The sequence below is a fragment of the Schistocerca piceifrons genome, chromosome 8 (assembly GCF_021461385.2).
Source record: "Schistocerca piceifrons isolate TAMUIC-IGC-003096 chromosome 8, iqSchPice1.1, whole genome shotgun sequence".
In the NCBI taxonomy this organism is placed as follows: domain Eukaryota; kingdom Metazoa; phylum Arthropoda; class Insecta; order Orthoptera; family Acrididae; genus Schistocerca; species Schistocerca piceifrons.
The window spans coordinates 601707-620890 of record NC_060145.1 but is presented as its reverse complement, the minus strand read 5'-3'; the positions used below and the strand labels follow the sequence as shown (position 1 = coordinate 620890).

At 39.9% G+C, this 19184-nt stretch overlaps 1 protein-coding gene across 2 annotated transcripts in view; it reads right to left on the bottom strand.

Annotated features, from left to right (window-relative positions):
- LOC124711965 overlaps window positions 1-19184 on the bottom strand; it is a 91463-nt gene that overhangs the window by 31692 nt on the left and 40587 nt on the right. The window contains exons 1-3 of one of the 2 annotated variants that reach the window (XM_047242247.1): window positions 8340-8383; window positions 5150-5197; window positions 4847-4894 (exon numbers count right to left, since the gene is read on the bottom strand). The exons of the other annotated variant lie outside the window; for it this stretch is intronic. Coding sequence (XP_047098203.1) covers window positions 4847-4894; window positions 5150-5197; window positions 8340-8370 — 127 coding nt within the window. The 5' untranslated portion in view covers window positions 8371-8383. Of the gene's footprint in view, window positions 1-4846; window positions 4895-5149; window positions 5198-8339; window positions 8384-19184 lie in introns of those variants that run through there. 2 annotated transcript variants of the gene reach the window in all.

Sequence of the window (19184 nt, the reverse complement as noted above, 5' to 3'; positions counted from 1 at the left end):
AAACGTTTTTGAGCGCTTTTTAATATTCTCCCTTTAAAACTATTTTTTGTTTCCAAAAAGCGGTGAAGAAGAAGGTGGAGCACTGGAAGACCTACCTGAAAACGCCATTCTTCCAGAACTTCAGCGAGGGAAAAAACTAGTAAGAAAAGTTCAGGCTTGGAAGCAATAACAAAGAAAGAAGCTGAGAAACTTAGGTCAGTCGTATGTTGGAAACAAAAAATACGCAGGAAGAAAGAAATGCAAACATACGATCACAACTGCCAGTATAAATGTACTGATAACATCTCTTCACAACAAAGACAAAACATTTTTGATTCATATTGGAAACTTGGAAGTTGCAAACAGCATTTCTAAATAGAGCAGTTGTGTTAGAGCCAGTAAAAGAGAGCAAAGAAACAGCTGCAAACAGAAAAAGGTGTTTCATGTATCTTTAAGCTACGTGGATATAGAGTTTGCATAACATTTTTTCTCAAAACCGTAGATGAATCAAATAAAAGAGTGAGAAATGTAAATGTAAAAAAAAGGGAAACAACTGCTGGAGTGCCTTTACGGGATCTAAGGGGTAGGAAGGAACCATCAAATAAAATTTCTTACCTTAGGATCGAAATAATCAAGGAACATATCGGAAACTACCCTCGTTATCAAAGCCATTATAGTTGGGAAAAGTCTCCAATTGTGAGATATCTTAACCCTAACTCAAATTTATCTAAAACGAATGATTTGTACACAAAATTCTGTAAAGAAGAAAAAAAACATCGAGCCCGAGAAAGAAAATTTTTACAGAAAAATTTTCAACACTGAATTCAAACTAAGTTTCCTCAGGCCCCCCAAAGTGACACCTGTGTAACATGTGACAAGTTGCAAGTTGTGATAGAGAATGATATCGATGAAGAAAAACAAGCAGCAGAAACAGGAAAAGCATTACATCTGTGAAAAGGGGAAGCTGTTAAAGATATAAAAAATAAATATAGCGAAACAGATGATAACGATGTTGTATCTGTTTCAAATGTCAACTCCAAAAGTAAGAAATTCAAGTGCTTACTACATGCAGCAATTCATGACATATAACCTGGGCATCCACCACCTTAACACTCAAACGGGGCATATGTACATGTGGCATGAGGGCAAGTTGGAAGAGGATGCCAAGAGATAGCATCCTACCTCCTTAAGCTTATGTCTAGCCTGCCCCCCTATGTGACACACTTAGTAGAATTTAGTGATAACTATGGAGGGCGCAACAAAAGCCATTAGACCAGCAAATTTTGGCTTTATGTCGTGCGAAACACTCAAATTGAAACAGTGACACACCATTTTATGGTGTCAGGTCATTTGTACAATTAATGCGACCAAGATTCCGGGCTCGTAGAAACTAAAACGACAAAAATCCAAAGAGACATGTATGTCCCCAAAGACTGGATGGATTTCGTTGCATCTTCAAGCTGAAAATTTATTGTAAAACTTATGGGACATGAGGATTTCATTAATATCCTGCAACTCAATACTTCCTTTCCAAAAGTAGTAAAAGGAATCCGAGGAATGCAAGTTCTGCACTTCAACAAGTCAAGTCCAACCACCGTGTTTTACAAGAACACATCAGGAAGTATTGAGACATTCAAAGCGTTTCGAATAATTCCGTCCAGATCAAGTAGCCTTCCTGCACAGTTGCCATTTCTTCAGCTGTCGGATGTGAAACCTAACCTGAAGAAGAAGAAAATATGACGATCTTATGGAACTTCTCCTATTTGTCCCACCAATCCACTACCTATTCTATACTGGGCAGCCCCATAACATGACAATGGAAGCAACCACCCCAGTTTTTGAAGGAGAAGGATCAGAACCCGCCGGCAGCATTAATAATACAGACATTCATGATTAGGTTGTTTTATACATAAGAACTTTTCAATTTACACAAAACCCTAAGTTAAAGAGTTTTTTCGTAAATTTCTTATAATAATAAAAGGATTTCATTGAGCTACTGCAGTCATTTTCCTTTCCATGTCTTTAGAAGAAGAGGGATCTAAATGATGTCTTCTTAAAGGACGCGCAAACATTGTTTCTTAAAAAAAATTAAAGAAACCCAATATCAAGAAAATCAAGAAAGATATTAAGTGATATTGAATATCTAAGAATTGAATAATAGTTTGAAATACAAAAACATAATTAACCTTCATTCCACACAAAAATAATTTTTTTAACTTTAACTTTGATTTACTGAAAACTATCAAAATTCACATAGACCTCTCGTGTTCTAGGATCCACATGTGTGGTTGCATATGAAGTTTAGCTAACATATTAACTTTTTCTTTAGACTTGGGTAGAGATATCTCTCTGTCAACAATCTCGAAAAACTGATGTGACGTAGCACACTGATTTGCGATCGCGCCGTTCTAGCAATAAGGCCAGAACAAAATATCCACACGATTCCTTATATTCCATAAACGGTTTCAGATATCGAAATGAGATTTTGACAAATGATAGTACACAAGGAGGAGAGTATGTTGCTGTGTAGTTATTATGTAAAACTTCGTTATCTGGCATGTTATTCCACTAACTGCAGACTTAATCGGTGAAAGGATGTAATTTTTTAGAGTCATCGATGGCTGGTGAAACATGAAATGCTATGGGTTTTGGAACAACGTATGTGAAGACATTACACTTTCTTGTACCGAGGATGTGCCTTTTCATAAGCTAGTGACCTTACTTTTCCTGTTTCACAACTGATCAACTTAATAAATTACTGTTTCAGGATTCTCTTGCAACTATGTCTGCACATGTTAATGAGATGAGGCTGTGTAAACTCCGCTGTGTGTTGGCGAAACAAGCTAATTTTAAAGTGGCAGCTAGAGAAATGTGTAAGTCTTAATCAAAATTTACCACTGATGACGCTTCTATGAAAGTTGCAAATGGTTAACAAGCCAATCTAAAATAAATGGCTGCATTTTCGGCGGAACTTTTTTTACAGATTAACCAAAGCAGGGGTGACAGTAGACCTATTTTAATGGTCACCCCGCAAGTGTGGGCCTGGAGGGGCTCCACTTAATATTTACAAAAAATGTGAGTCGAGGCTTCAGTTTAGAATGGCAATTCCCCTGCAGCGCCCGGCGTTTGCTGTACATCACCTGCCCGTAGCCCCCAACACTGCTGGTCTCCCCATGCGTGCCCTGCCGTCCGCGCATCTACCGACCACGGCATTCTGCAATCGCTACAGTTCTAGCTAGGGACGCTTTCATTAATTTACGTATTTTGTTCTCTGTATGGAAGAACAAGCGAACTTCAGTTTTGCTGCACAGAGATGACTCTTATATAGTGCAATAACCGTCGTTGCTTGTAGCCCATGCGATAGTATAGGCAACTTTTTACTTCCAGTGTGTTCGATTATGTACACAGTAGTAAGAAAGGGACGGTTTCAGAGTGGTGTAGCAACTGTCGTCGTAGGAAACCTGCCCAGGAGCAGAGATGACTAGCAAACAAGTTAACACAGTAAACAGAACATTTACTTAACTTGTATTTCTCCAAGCGTATGAAAATTCTTTACAAATAATACAGCAAGAAACCGAGTCAAGGTGATACAGTGGAAACAATGATGAGGCTCCCTGAACTAAGGTGTGAACAATGGTGTTGGAGCCACGACTAGGCAACATCTGCATAGCGTCATGTAATCAAGAGGCTCCATGTGCGAGTAGGCCACACCTTGTTGCGAATGCGTCATGTGGCTGCTGCAGGTCATCCCACATTGCAGCGGCAGAGGGCATTTGTAGTCCATTGTTACTCCAGACATGGCTCAGCAGGTATGGCTCACCAGGCATCATTCGGTCTGCTGGATCTCGCATGACCAATATTGGAATCTGAGGGGAACTTGCACATCTGTTGCCAACTTTGACGCCCTTGCGGTAGTACCGATATGTGATATCACAATTTCTGTCTGTATTATACGCTGACGTTAGAAGCTGGTAGAATTATTCCATATAATTTTTAGATACACTGATGTCCAGTTATTGTACAGTACCAAACCAATGTAATCGTTTTACATTTTTAAGACGTATTTTCTTGAATTTTGATTTCACAAGTATTGTTTGGTTTCTACTTTCGCTACTGTGTTGTCCAAAAAATTACAAATGTCGTGTTATCTGCTGGGCACTTTCTTTTGACTGCTTTCAAAAATGTATTTATTATGATGTTGAAGAGGAGTGATGAGAGACAACTTCCTTGTTGAGCTCCACTCACTGACTCAAAAATATCTTAGCTTTCATTTGGGAGCTGTCTCAGCTCCTGGTTTATTCCACATAAACATCTTTCTTATGTGATTATGGATTCAGAAACTCTCTTAAATGTCAGAAATTCATACATATTTCCCATATTTTCCTCAGTGTTAGATGGTCACGTTTTCTCGAATTTATGTTCTAGAATATGATACGATACGATATTGAATTGCCTGTGTTATTCCGAATTACGATGCAAAGTTCTTTTGGACTTGCTTGCATGTCTGAAGGAAGAGGCACTGCAGCGACTACAGTCATTATGAAATACATGAAATGTATTCACAGTTGAGAATGTGGATGAAAAATCAACTGTATAATGGAATGACGACAATGAAAGTTTGTGCCAGGCTGGAACTCAAACCCAGAGTTCTCACTTATCACGAGCAGTCACCTTACCATTTGGCTATCCAAAAACGACTTATGGCCAGATCCCAACTTCCAAAAGTCGTCAACCATGTGTTTCCTGCCTGTACTCGTACTTCAATTATGTATATTCGAGTACAGGGGAGAAATTTTTCTTTAAAGTCGGTTATCCTTGAAGTAAAATATCGTACAGTGTTAGTTACAAAGTGAAGAATAATATCGACCTTCCATATTCATCCTTGCAGCAGGCTTCATGTTGGTGTTTGTCACTCCTGAAACATAAATAAAAAACTTGGTAATAGTGTCTGATCACTGATTTAGGTATACAATAAATGTTAATCCTTATTTCAAATAATGTGTGCTTCAAGGAAGCAGATGTAATGTTCAACAAGTTACAGTACTTGGTCCACTTAAGTTCATGGCCCATATAAATAATGTATCAAATACAGTTATTTTCATAATCCTGGTAGAATTAATAAACATAAATATCTTAAACTATTAGTTACAAACTGAAGCATATTACCAACCTTCCATATTCATCCTTACATTGGGCTTCATGTTGTTGGTTGCCATTCCTGAAACATAAGTAAGAAACTTGATAATAGTGAAGGAACACTGATTTGCACCTGAACTAAACAATGAAAGCTTTTACAGGTCACTTGTGCCTGAAGCAAGCAAAAAAGGCCCTCAACAAGGTTCAATAGCTGCTCCACTTATATTAGCGACTGATTTAAATGACATACCCAACACATACTCATAAGATATACTTTGGCAAAATTAATAGCAATTATTGATTTTTAATCAGTTAAAACTGAGCATCTACAATGAGAATGGACTTGCGTCAGAGATAGGAAAAGACCTGAATGATCAGCTGAAAAGAGTACGTAGTGTTTTGAAGAGGAGTTATAGCATGAATGTCATCAAAAACAAAATAAGGGTAGACGAATCTAGTCAAATGAAATCAGGTGATGTTTTGGGAATTAGTTTAGGAAATGCAAGTGGCTAAAGAATGTCTTGGAACAGTAGTGTGTAAAAGTAGGATGAAGCAAACAGCTTGCTGGAATGATACAGTCAAGGCAGCCTGTAAAAGGAAAAAGAAGGCGTATCAAAAATGGCTACATACCAGAACCCAGGTAGACAGAGAAAGTTATGTTGAAGAAAGAAACAAAGCCAAACAGATAATTGCAGCATCCAGGAAGTAATCGTGGGAAGACTTTGGAAACAGGTTGGAGACTATGGGTCAAGCTGCTGGAAAACCATTCTGGAGTGTAATTAGCAGTCTTCGAAAGGGAGGTAAGAAGGAAATGACAAGTATTTTGGACAGGTCAGGAAAACTGCTGGTGAATCCTGTGGATGCCTTGGGCAGATGGAGGGAATATTTTGAAGAGTTGCTCAATGTAGGTGAAAATGCGATCAGTAATGTTTCAGATTTCAAGGTAGAATGGGATAGGAATGATGATGGAAATAGGATCACATTTGAGGAAGTGGAAAAAATGGTCAATAGATTGCAGTGCAATAAAGCGGCTGGGGTGGATGAAATTAAGTCGGAACTCATCAAATACAGTGGAATGTCAGGTCTTAAATGGCTACACAGGATAATTGAAATGGCCTGGGAGTCGGGACAGGTTCCATCAGACTGGACAAAAGCAGTAATCACACCAATCTTTAAACATGGAAACAGAAAAGATTGTAACAACTACAGAGGTATCTCTTTAATCAGTGTTGTGGGTAAAATCTTCTCAGGTATTGTTGAAAGTAAAGTGCGAGTATTAGTTGAGGACCAATTGGATGAAAATCAGTGTGGGTTTAGGCCTCTTAGAGGTTGTCAGGACCAGATCTTTAGCTTACGGCAAATAATGGAGAAGTGTTATGAGTGGAACAGGGAATTGTATCTATGCTTTATAGATCTAGAAAAGGCATATGACCAGGTTCCTAGGAGGAAGTTATTGTCTGTTCTACAAGATTATGGAATAGGAGGCAAACTTTTGCAAGCAATTAAAGGTCTTTACGTGGATAGTCAGGCAGCAGTTAGAGTTGACGGTAAATTGAGTTCATGGTTCAGAGTAGTTTCAGGGGTAAGACAAGGTTGCAACCTGTCTCCCCTCTTGTTCATATTATTTATGGATCGTATGTTGAAAACAATAGTCTGGCTGGGTGAGATTAAGATACGTGAACACAAAATAAGCAGTCTTGCATATGCGGATGACTTAGTTGTGATGGCAGATTCGATTGAAAGTTTGCAAAGTAATATTTCAGAGCTAGATCAGAAATGTAAGGACTATGGTATGAAGATTAGCATCTCCAAAAAGAAAGTAATGTCAGTGAGAAAGAAATATAAACGGATTGAGTGCCAAATAGGAGGAACAAAGTTAGAACAGGTGGACGGTTTCAAGTACTTAGGATGCATATTCTCACAGGATGGCAACATAGTGAAAGAACTGGAAGTGAGGTGTAGCAAAGCTAATGCAGTGAGCGCTCAGCTACAGTCTACTCTCTTCTGCAAGAAGGAAGTCAGTACCAAGACTAAGTTATCTGTGCATCGTTCAATCTTTCGACCAACTTTGTTGTATGGGAGCGAAAGCTGGGTGGATTCAGGTTACCTTATCAACAAGGTTGAGGTTACGGATATGAAAGTAGCTAGGATGATTGCAGGTACTAGTAGATGGGAACAATGGCAGGAGGGTGTCCACAATGAGGAAATTAAAGAAAAACTGGGAATGAACTCTATAGATGTAGCAGTCAGGGCGAACAGGCTTAGATGGTGGGGTCATGTTACTCGCATGGGAGAAGCAAGGTTACCCAAGAGACCCATGGATTCTGCAGTAGAGGGTAGGAGGAGTCAGGGCAGACCGAGGAGAAGGTACCTGGATTCGGTTAAGAATGATTTTGAAGTAATAGGTTTAACATCAGAAGAGGCACAAATGTTAGCACTGAATAGGGGATCACGGAGGAACTGTATAAGGGGGGCTATGCTCCAGACTGAACGCTGAAAGGCATAATCAGTCTTAAATGATGATGATGATGGTGATGATGATGATGAATGCAACACTAAAAGTAGTAGATGAGATCTGGTATTTGGACAACAGTATAATCAACCATGGTTGAAATGTAGTAGCCATAGCGAGAAACGCATTTCAAATGAAAGGAAATTTAGCAACTTTTTCTTTCCATCCAAGAACTTTTCCCAACGCCCTTAGCATGTGAAGTCTTCCGATATTACTCTGATTTGAGAAACAACTGAATAATAAGCGCTGTTTTAGATCAAAGCATGCAAATAAGGCATACTACAAGATTCGGTATCCACTGCTCTTCATAACATGTTTAAATCTGTTACCCAACATATTTTCCTAACGTAAACCATCACAGAATTAATGAAGTAAAATACCATGGTGTTAGTTACAAACAGAAGGGAATATCAACCTTCCATATTCATGCTTGCTGCAGCCTTCATGTTGTTGTTTGCTATTTGTGAAACACAAATAAAAAAGACTTGGTAATAGTGTACAATCACTGATTTAGGTTTAAAATAAATAACAGTAGCTATTTACGATCATGTTTGCTTTAAGAAAGTAAATGTGATTCACCACAACACTCAGTACTTGGTCCACTAATGTCATGACCTAAATAATTTATAGAATATATTTCTTATCACAGCTCTGGCAGAATTAATAAAGCAAAATATCTTAAAGTTTTAGTTACAAAGTTAATATCGCCAACCTTCCATACTCATCCTTACAGCAGGCCGCATGTTGTTGTTAGCCACTCCTGAAACATAAATAAGAAACTTGGTAATGGTGATTGCACACTGACTTGAACTTGAACTAAATAATGACGACTATTTCAGATCACATGTATCTGAAGCAAGCAAAAAAGATCCTCCACAAGATTCAATAACAGCTGCACTTATGTTTGTGACTGGTATAAATGACTTACAGGTTATAATATGCCATTGTCAGGCCTCTCTACAAAAAGGGGGACACCACAGATGTCAATAATTATCAGCCAGTATCCTTGCTTACAGCATTTTCAGAAATCTTCGAGAAAGTAATGTACTCAAGAGTGGTTAGCCATCTCAACAGTAATGGGATACTTAGTAAATCACAGTTCGTATTTCAAAAATGCTGTTCCACTGAGACAGCAATATACATTTTCACTGTCCTAAAATAATAAAATGTCACCAATAGGAATTTTCTGTGAGTTGTCCAAAGTATTTGATTGTGTGCACCATGTCATTATGTTACAGAAATTACAATTCTATGGTATAAATGGAACAGCATATGAGTGGTTTAAGTCATACCTACGGAACAGGAAGCAAAAAGTTTCCTTATATGGGTCAAGTGATTTAAATAAGTATGCCACTTCATCTAACTGGGGTGAAATTACATTTGGTGTTCCACAGTGTTCAGCCATGGGTCCCCTTCTGTTCTTGATCTATGTGAACGGCCTCCCTTCCTATCTGAAACAGGAAGCTGAAGTGGCACTGTTTGCTGACGATACCAGCATCATTATTAATCCAGTAAAAGAAACTCCAATTGAAAAAGATACAAATAAGGTCTTTGCATAAGTAATAAATTGGTTTTCTGCAAATGGGCATGTTCTAAACTTTGAAAAAACAGTACATCCAGTTTTCTGCTGCAAAAAGTACAGTTTCTTCAATAAATATAACACATCAACAGGAGTCAGTAGACAGTGTATAGCATACTAAATTTTTGGGTGTACCTTTAGATGAGAATCTTAATTGGAAAATTCATAGTCTAAAGCGACTAAGTTCAGCAGCTTTTGCAATCAGAATAATTGCCAATTTTGAGGATATAGAAATTAGTAAGCTAACATACTTTGCGTACTTTCACTCTCTGATGTCATGTGGAATAATATTTTGGGGTAACTCAACATTTAGACAAAAAGTATTGATTGCTCAAAAGAAAGTGGTTAGAATAATGTGTGGGGTTCATAGTTGCACATGTTGTAGGCATCTTTTTAAAAGATTGGGAGTTGTTACAACAGCCTCAAAGTACATTTACTCATTAATGAAATTTGTTCTAAACAACATGCACCAGTTTAGAAACAACACTGACAAAAAAAAATGTTCAAATGTGTCTGAAATCTTATGGGACTTAACTGCCAAGGTCATTAGTCCTTAAGCTTACACACTACTTAACCTAAATTATCCTAAGGACAAACACACACACTCATGCCCAACGGAGGACTCGCACCTCCACCGGAACCAGCCGCACTGTCCATGACTGCAGCGCCTTAGACCGCTCAGCTAATCCCATGCGACAACAACACTGACATTCATGATTATAATACCAGAAAAAAGAAAGACTTACACTATCCTCTACTCAACCTATCTTTGGCACAGAAAGGGGTAAAATATGCTATATAAAATTTTCGACAAATTACCAGATGAAGGAAAATGTCTGACAGACAGCAGTAATAGCTTTAAAAAAATTGAAATCATATCTCCTTGACAACTCCTGCTATACCATAGATCAATTCTTAGATAGGGATTAATAAATCTATAAATATAGTGTATGCATTTTGTGCCACTTAAGGGAATGGGTTAAATAACAGAAATATTAATCCGTAACTCTGTATTGTAATATATGGGGTGAGTCACCTAACGTTACCGCTGGATAGATTTCGTAAATCACATCAAATACTGACGAACCGATTCCACAGACCGAACGTGAGGAGAGGGACTAGTGTAATTGTTTAATACAAACCATACAAAAATGCACGGAAGTATGTTTTTTAACACAAACCTACGTTTTTTTAAATGGAACCCCCTTAGTTTTGTTAGCACATCTGAACATATAAACAAATACGTAATCAGTGCCATTTGTTGCATTGTAAAATGTTAATTACATCCGGAGATATTGTAACCTAAAGTTGACGCTTGAAACCTCCGACGTTCAGTTACGTGTTGTAACAAACACGGGCCACGGTCGGCGAGTAGCATCTGCAGGGACATGTTTACGATGAAGAACGTGTTTACGAGTGTGGCTGTAGTGCACTGTTGTGGTTTGGTCTAGCTGTCGCAGTGTCCGCATGTAGCGCTTGCTGCTATTGTTATTCTGCATTCGTCTCCGCACGCAGACCAACTGTAGTACACCGTGTTACCAGACGTCTATGATAGTGTAGTGTTGTAGGAACTGTGACCATGGTGTATTCGAACTCTGAAAAGGCGGAGATGATACTCATCTATGACGTGTGTCGACGAAATGCAGCTGAAGCCTGCAGGGTGTACGCAGAACGGTACTCGGACAGAGAGCATCCAACGTGCCGCACATTGCAAAACATCTACCCGCCAACTGTATGCAACAGGTATGGTCGTAGCACGCAAACGGGTCCGTAACAGGCCCGTCACGGGAGAAGCGGGTGCAGTTGGTGTGTTAGCTGCTGTTGCCATGAACCCACACATGAGTACAAGGGACATTGCGAGAGCCGGTGCACTGTGTCAAAGTAGTGTCATACGCATACTCCATCGTCACCGCTTTCACCCGTTTCGTGTGTCGCTACATCAGCAATTACATGGTGATGACTTTAATCATCGAGTGAAATTCTGTCAATGGGCATTAACAGAGAATGCGTTGCAGTTCTACCTGTTTACCGATGAAGCTGGTTTCACAAACCGCGGGGCAGTGAATCTACGGAACATGCATTACTGGTCCGTGGACAATCCTCACTGGCTCAGACAGGTAGAGCGACAGGGACCGTGGACTGTAAATGTATGATGCGGAATCATTGGCGACCACCTCATTGGTTCTCACTTCATTGCAGGGGCCCAAACAGCTGCAACATACATCGCGTTTCTACAGAATGATCTGCCAACGTTGCTCGAAAATGTCCCACTGGAAACGCGTCGACATATGTGGTATCAGCATGATGGTGTACCTGCACATTCCGCAATTAACACTAGGCTGACCCTTGACATGATGTTCGACGGGCGTTTCATAGGACGTGGAGGACGCATAAATTGGTCAGCCCGTTCTCCTGATCTTACACCTCTGGACTTCTTTCTGTGGGGTACGTTAAAGGAGAATGTGTACCGTGATGTGCCTACAACCCCAGAGGATATGAAACAACGTATTGTGGCAGCCTGCGGCGACATTACACCAGATGTACTGCGGCGTGTACGACATTCATTACGCCAGAGATTGCAATTGTGTGCAGCAAATGATGGCCACCACATTGAACATCTATTGGCCTGACATGTCGGGACACACTCTATTCCACTCCGTAACTGAAAACGGAAACCACACGTGTACCTCACCCCTCATGGTAATGTACATGTGCGTCAGTGAAAAAGACCAATAAAAAGGTGTTAGTATGTGGACGTAATGTGCTGTTCCAGTCTCTTCTGTACCTAAGGTCCATCACCGTTCCCTTTGGATCCCTACGTAATTCGGTGCTCTCCGATACACACGATCGAACAGCAGAGGAGTGGTACTCAAGCGTCAACTTTGGGTTACAATATCTCCAGATGTAATCAACATTTTACAATGCAACAAACGGCACTGATTACGTATTTGTTTATATGTTCAGATGTGCTAACAAAACTAACGGGGTTCCATTTAAAAAACGTAGGTTTGTGTTAAAAAACATACTTCCGTGCATTTTTTTATGGTTTGTATTAACCAATTACACTAGCCCCTCTCGTCACGTTCGGTCTGTGGAATCGATTCGTCAGTATTTGATGTGGTTTACGAAATATATCCAGCGGTAATGTTAGGTGACTCACCCTGTATACATATTAAAAAATCTTGTTTCGTATGTGCATTTCTTGTGCACTTGACATGTTCCACATCATAACAGCTACCATACTGTGCAATTGATCAATGGAACACCAAACCAACTAACTAACTAACTAACATACCCAACATATTTTCTAAAAATAACCTTTGGTTACCTTAATAACAATTTTTAATTTTTAATCAGTTAAAACTGAAGACTGACAGTGAGAATGGAATTTAGTCAGAGACAATAAAAGATCTGGATGATCACTTGCAAAGTGTGGTTAGCGTCTTGAAAAGGGATTATGGGATGAAAGACAACAAAAATAAAACAAGGGTAGAAGAACCTAGTCAAATGAAATCAGGCAGTGTTATGGAAATTAGTTTAAAAAATGAGAAACTAAATCAGTAGATGCGTTTCGATATTTGGACAGCAGTTTAATCTACGATGGCTGAAATAGAGAGGATATGAAGTGTGGAGGAGCAATAGGGAGAAAAGCGTTTCTAAAAGAAAAGTCAATTTACTAATTTTCTTTCCATTAAGACCTTTTCCCAATGCCCTAAGGATGTTCAGTGCCCTAAATTACTCCAGTTAGAACAAGAACTAAATAACAAGCGCTATTTCAGATCATGAGTGCACGAAGCAAGCAAAAACATTTACCACAAGATTCAGTACATGGTCCACTTCCGTTCATAACGTGATTAAACGACTTAAACAACATGTTTTCTTAACATACATCTTAGCAAATTAATGAAGTTCAATACTGAACCTTGTTAGTTACAAACTGAAGAATGATATCAACCTTCTATATTCATCCTTGCAGCAGGCTTCATGTAGTTGTTTGCCATTCCTGGAACATTAACGGAAAACTCGATAATAGTGTATGGTCATTGATTTAGGTGTAAAATTTTAGGTGTAAAATAAATAACGAGAGCTATTTCGGATTATGTGTGCTTGAAGCAAGCAAATGTGATGTTCCAGAAGGTTCAGTACTTGATCCACTTACGATTATGACCTGTATAAGTAATTTATCAATATAGGTCTTATTATAAACCCTGTTGGAATTAATAAAGTGAAATATATTAAAGTATTCGTTACAGTGTGAAGAATATTACCAACCTTCCATAGTCATCTTTGCAGCAGTCTTCATATTATTGTTTGCAATAGCTGAAACATAAATAAGAAACTTCGTAATAGTGAACCCACACTGACTTCCGTCTGAACTAAATAGCGAAAGCTATTTCAGACCACATGTGCTCGAACACAGATTCTTAATATAGACTTTGACAAAATATATTCAGTGTTGATTGTAAACTGAAGAATAACACGAACCTTCCATATTCATCCTTGCAGCAAGATACATGTTGTTGTTTGCCATATCTGAAACGCAAATAAGAAACTTGGTGGTAGTAATGACCACTGACTTAAGTCTGAATTAATGACGATTACAACATTAGATAGTGTGTCCTCTAAGCAAGAAAGATAGGTACTCCACAAGGGTCCTTAGTGGGTCCACTTATGTTCATGACTTGTATAAATGACTTACTCGATATATTTTAACTATAAATGACGGTAGTATCTGTTCCCGAAAGAACGGTTACCGTTAATGACCATGCAGCTTTGCTAGAATGAAATGATAATTAAATGGACACCCTCACTGCAACCAGGCGTTTATATAATCCATTGGAGACGTGATGAAAATGTGTGCCCCGACCGGGATTCGAACCTGGGGTCTCCTATTTATACAGCAGGCACTCTAGCCATCTTTCTTTTTATTTTTTTATTTTTTTCGTTGATCTCATTTTGTTCGTTAATGTTCGTTGTATTTATTCAGGGCGGACGTCCCATGACGCTCGTTCAATTAACATCATTGGTCCACTAACTAAGTTCTATTATTACAGAGGGCAAGCAGTCCGCTGACCTAACACGCTGCGCTACTGTGCCGGCGTCCATCTCAGCCATCGAGGGCACAGAGGATAGTGCGCCTGCAGGGATTTATCCCTTGCACGCTCCCCGCTCGTAGATTAATCTGCCACGAGTAATGAGTATGATGAGCAAACACCTATTAGGCGCACTACGAATGTAGTGGTGTGGACATGTTCGGCATGTGGGTCTCACAGGGAGCGTCCAAGGGATAAGTCCCTGCAGGCGCACTATCCTCTGTCCCCTCGGTGGCTCAGATGGATAGCGCATCTGCCAAGTGAGCGGGAGATCCCAGGTTCGAGTCCCGGTCAGAGCACACATTTTCAACATGACCCCAATGAATTATATAAACGCCTGTTTGCAGCGAGGGTGTCCATTTAATTATCATTTCGATACATTTTCTTAAGACAAAATTTGACCACATTAACACAAATAAACGTATCATAGTGTTAGTTACAAACTGAAGAATAATTGCGATGTTCCATATACATCCTTGCAGCAGGCTTCATGTTGTTGTTTGTTATTCCTGAAATGTAAATAAAGAACTTGGTAATAGTGAATGATTACTAATTTGAAGTAATGAGCTCTATTTTAGTTCATGTATGTTTGAAACAAGTAAGGGCACAGCTTTAGTCTTAGTACTTGTTCCACTCATGTTCTTTTACTATATAAATGATTTACCAAATACATTGTGAAGACCTTCGAAATCTTCGCTGTTAGCTGTTAATACTAATATATTGGTAACAGATGAAAATATGCCCATACTGAACACAGCCAGAAGAATAGTGAAACACTCTTACTGCTGCTTGACTGCAAAGTGCTTATTCCTCCATCTTACACAGTTTAATGTTGTGCAGTCTCAAAGCCGGCAGCGGTGGCCGAGCGGTTCTAGGAGCTCAGTCTGGCACCTCACGACTGCTATGGTCGCAGGTTCGAATCCTGCCTCGAGCATGGATGTGTGTAATGTCCTTCGGTTAGTTAGGTTTAAGTGGTTCTAAGTCTAGGGGACTGATGACCTCAGATGTTAAGTCCCATAGTGCTCAGAGCCATCTGAAATATTTTTTTTTTTTTTACCGCGGTATGTGGGCAGAGACGTCGAAGTACCACAGCCAGCCAGACTCATGTGACATAACTGAGGGATTCGGACGTCAAGACTGGACGCAAATGCATGATTCAACTCCATACTATGTTATGACACTAGAAAAAGGACAAGACTTTTTAAGCCCTGTTGGGCAAGAAGTGATTCAGATTTTTCATATACCAACTTATGGAAGCTTGTACGACATAAGTAAAATTCAATAACAAGTCTTTTATAAAAGTAAATGAATGCCGAGCCACTGTAGGAAATATTTAATCCATTCATAAGTCATCTAGACGTTCTGCCGGCATATTTAAGAATAAAAAAAGAAGTAACGGTTTCTGAATATTTCAATATGGACTTTCTGTACAAAATTTCCATTAAAAATCTACTGCAGTCAGTAATATTTTTATCCAAATTAATTCCTAGCAGAAACCTTCCAACTAGCATAGCTAATTGTTTAAAAATAGCCATTGATAAATTAGTTCAGAAAGTTTTAATAAACAAACTTATTGCCTTAAAGAGTGTTCTGTCGGTTATTAATACAATATTTTATACAATATGGACGAAAAACAAATGGCACTAGCACAATATTCTTCAGTATTTACTTTACAAGCCGGTTCACGGCTGTTACGCCATTGTCAGGTACAGAGATAAATACGTGCGGCTGTGAGACTTTTGTGGGATCAAAGGTTGTACAACAGTGCAACTACAGAGTATCTCATTTGCTTTTGAAAGGCCTCTACAGCTAATCTTGGTATAGGACTTAATCGAATGGGATCAATTCAGTCAAAAATTATGTGATGTAAACATATTTTTTGACCCATCAGTCATATCACTAGCTTGATGCTGCCCACTTTGAATTCCTCTGCTGTACCAACCTCTTCATCTCAGAGGAACACTTATACCCTGAGCTCTTAATTATTTGTTAATGTATTCCAATCTCTGTCGTTCTCTAAAACTCCCTCTAGTACCATGGAAGCTATTCCCTGTTGCCTTAACATATATCCCATCAACCTGTACCTTCTTCTTGTCAGTTGTTCATATGTTCATTTCTTCGCTGATTCAGCGGAGAACCTCCTCATTCCTTACCTTATTTGTCCACCAGATTTTCAACATAGCCCTGTGGCATCACATCTCAGTCGCTTCGATTCTATTCTGATCCGGTTTTTCCACTGTTCATGATTTACTACCATACAATGTTCTTTTCCAGCAGTACATTCATAGAAATGTCTTCCTCAGGTTAGGACATGTTTGATTCTAGTAGACCCCTTTTGGGCTGGAATGTCCTTCTTAGTTGTGGTAGTCTGCTTTTTATGTCCTCCTTGTCTCGTTCGACATGAATTTTTTGGGGAAATTTATTAACTTCATCTGCTTCGTTATCACCAATTCTGAGGTCACGTTTCTCGCTATTCTCGTTTTTGCTACTTCTCATCACATTTGTCTGTCCTCAGTTTATGCTCAATCCATGTTCTTTAATCATTAGACTGTTCGTTCCATGCACCTCATCCTCGTTCACCCTCACTAAGGATAGGAATTGCATCTGCGAATCTTATGGCTCATATTCTTTCCCCCTGAATTTTAATCCCACTCTTCCGATTGCACTCTTAATGTTATTGCCCTTGCTTTTAATTTCTCTGCAGGTTGTTTTGACTTCTGCATATGCTGAGTCTATCATTCGGATGTTCAAATCTTTTCCGATTTATTCTCATATTTCCTGGAGCCATTTCGCCTTGAAATCGATGCTCTGCCTAGATATTTCATTCCCAAGTGATTTACCTGGGTGTGCTCCTGTGTTTCACTGAACATCTTTGCACTTCCTTCTTTCGTCGATCGGTTGAAGTGTTTATTCTGTTACCAAAGGCTTCGTCAAAGTTACCTTCCTAGTAGCTATGTTTATCTTTCCAACATATATGCTTACTCGTTTTAGAGACGTCCACTACTCTTCAACCGAACTGCGTTTTGTGTTATTCCTCATCGCAGCACCCACATCTTTAGCGAATTTCAGACGCATCTCATCCCTTCTGAGAACTTCAGTGCCGCCCTTCTTTCTACACTCATTCATCCATACGATTCTCTTGAACTTCAATTTACTGTTCGTAATTACTATATTGTGATCTGAGTCTATATATGCTCTTCTGTGCACCTTACAGTCCAGTATATAATTTAGGAATGTCTGTCTGTCACGACGTAATCGAGCTGCAATTTTCTGATGCTCGAAGAGGGTGTTAGCTCATACGATGTAGACTTTCACGGCCGACGTCTTCTTCAGTTGTGGGCTGAGAGACCTTGGTCGATGCATAAAACTACATTCTGTGCTTCTCTGTTTTGCTAATGCGCCACTCTGACTCATGCAGTCATTACACCTAGGTTGGCCAAGTGGGCCCCTTCTGCCTGTAACTTGCGCCGTGCAAACCGCTGCGTTTACTCTTTTCAGCGGTTCTAGGGTCCTGTGGCCTCCATTCTACTTTGCAACTGCTCGTAAGCATAACTTACTGTCAACAGGCTCGCGCCTGGCTCCAACTTGTGCGCTCAGAAATATTGTACTGAATTTTTTTTCCTGTCTTAAATGGTGGTGCCACTACAAATCTGTCCATATGCCTTTCTTGCGTTAGTATTAGTAGTAACTAGAAGACATTGCTTAGGCATGTGTGGAACCTGTGTCGCCAGTGATTCATAAGGTGAGTAGTGGGAGGGTCAGTATAACTTTGTGAAATACCCTGCAGTTGCTCATTGTGACGTAGGAAGTGAGAGACCACCTGGTCGCTCTTCAGTTTGCAGACCTACAAAGGAGGGAAGTGCATGACTATAGTCCAGCTATCTATGTCCCCTCACACAACTGATGCCTTGCTATGCCTTTACTGTACTTACACTACGTACAAACATTTAATACTTGTACTTAACCAACTTAATTTCGTTCCATTAAAACGTTATTTATAATGACCTAAGAGTTTTCAATTCCCTGCAATGTGGAAACTATTAGTCCTGAAGAAAAAATGAATATGACCTTTGAACCACGTGCGGCTCACGGTCTTGCTGTTTATTGCTAGTCATCTTGTGTTTATGGTTCTGTCACCTCGTTTTAATTCGATTTACTGGCGTCACTAGGTTGCTGGTTTGCTTGCCCCTGAGTGGCAGCAGCAGCGCTTATCGATAAGTGCAGTGTCGTACTATCTCTGGAGCGACTGCTAGTACTTCCGGGTCGTCGTGTGTCTGGAGTTCAGTCGGTGACAGAGCAACAGTCGAGGACGGAGCGCCAGTGAGACGTGGACAGCCATTACTTGCCGACCGCTGGCCACACACATGAACTGTCCGACGGAAAGAGACTGGAGCGGGAACGACCTTGGTTGGTCGTTCGGTCGGTCGTCTCATTGGACGACGTGTATTTGGTAGCCGACCGCTTATGGACACTCTTTGTGTGTGTGTGACTTGTAATTTCTCCTTGTTGTTCCATGGTGATTGGTTTTAGGATTGTCAGAGTTCTTGGTGCATGTTTTTACGTCCAACTGTGTGTAGGTTCTGTGATTTCTGCTGAGCAGATGAATGCTGTCTGTGTACTGGAGAAGCCAGTCGGTCGGTTGCGAGAGGGGATCTTTGACCTCGCTGATACTTTCGGTTGTCGCGCCATCGGTCGGGTGGAAGGGATTTGATTAGGTTGTTGGTTGGTTCGTCAGCCATCCCTAGGTCGTGCTGTCACCCGATTACTTAGTGTTACCCTTGGCTGGCTGTCTCACCTAAACTGTGGTTAGTGTTCCCCCCCCCCCCCCCCCCCCATCCCGACCCTTAGAACGCTTCTGAGCACCACTGTTCTGTTGTTTGTGATT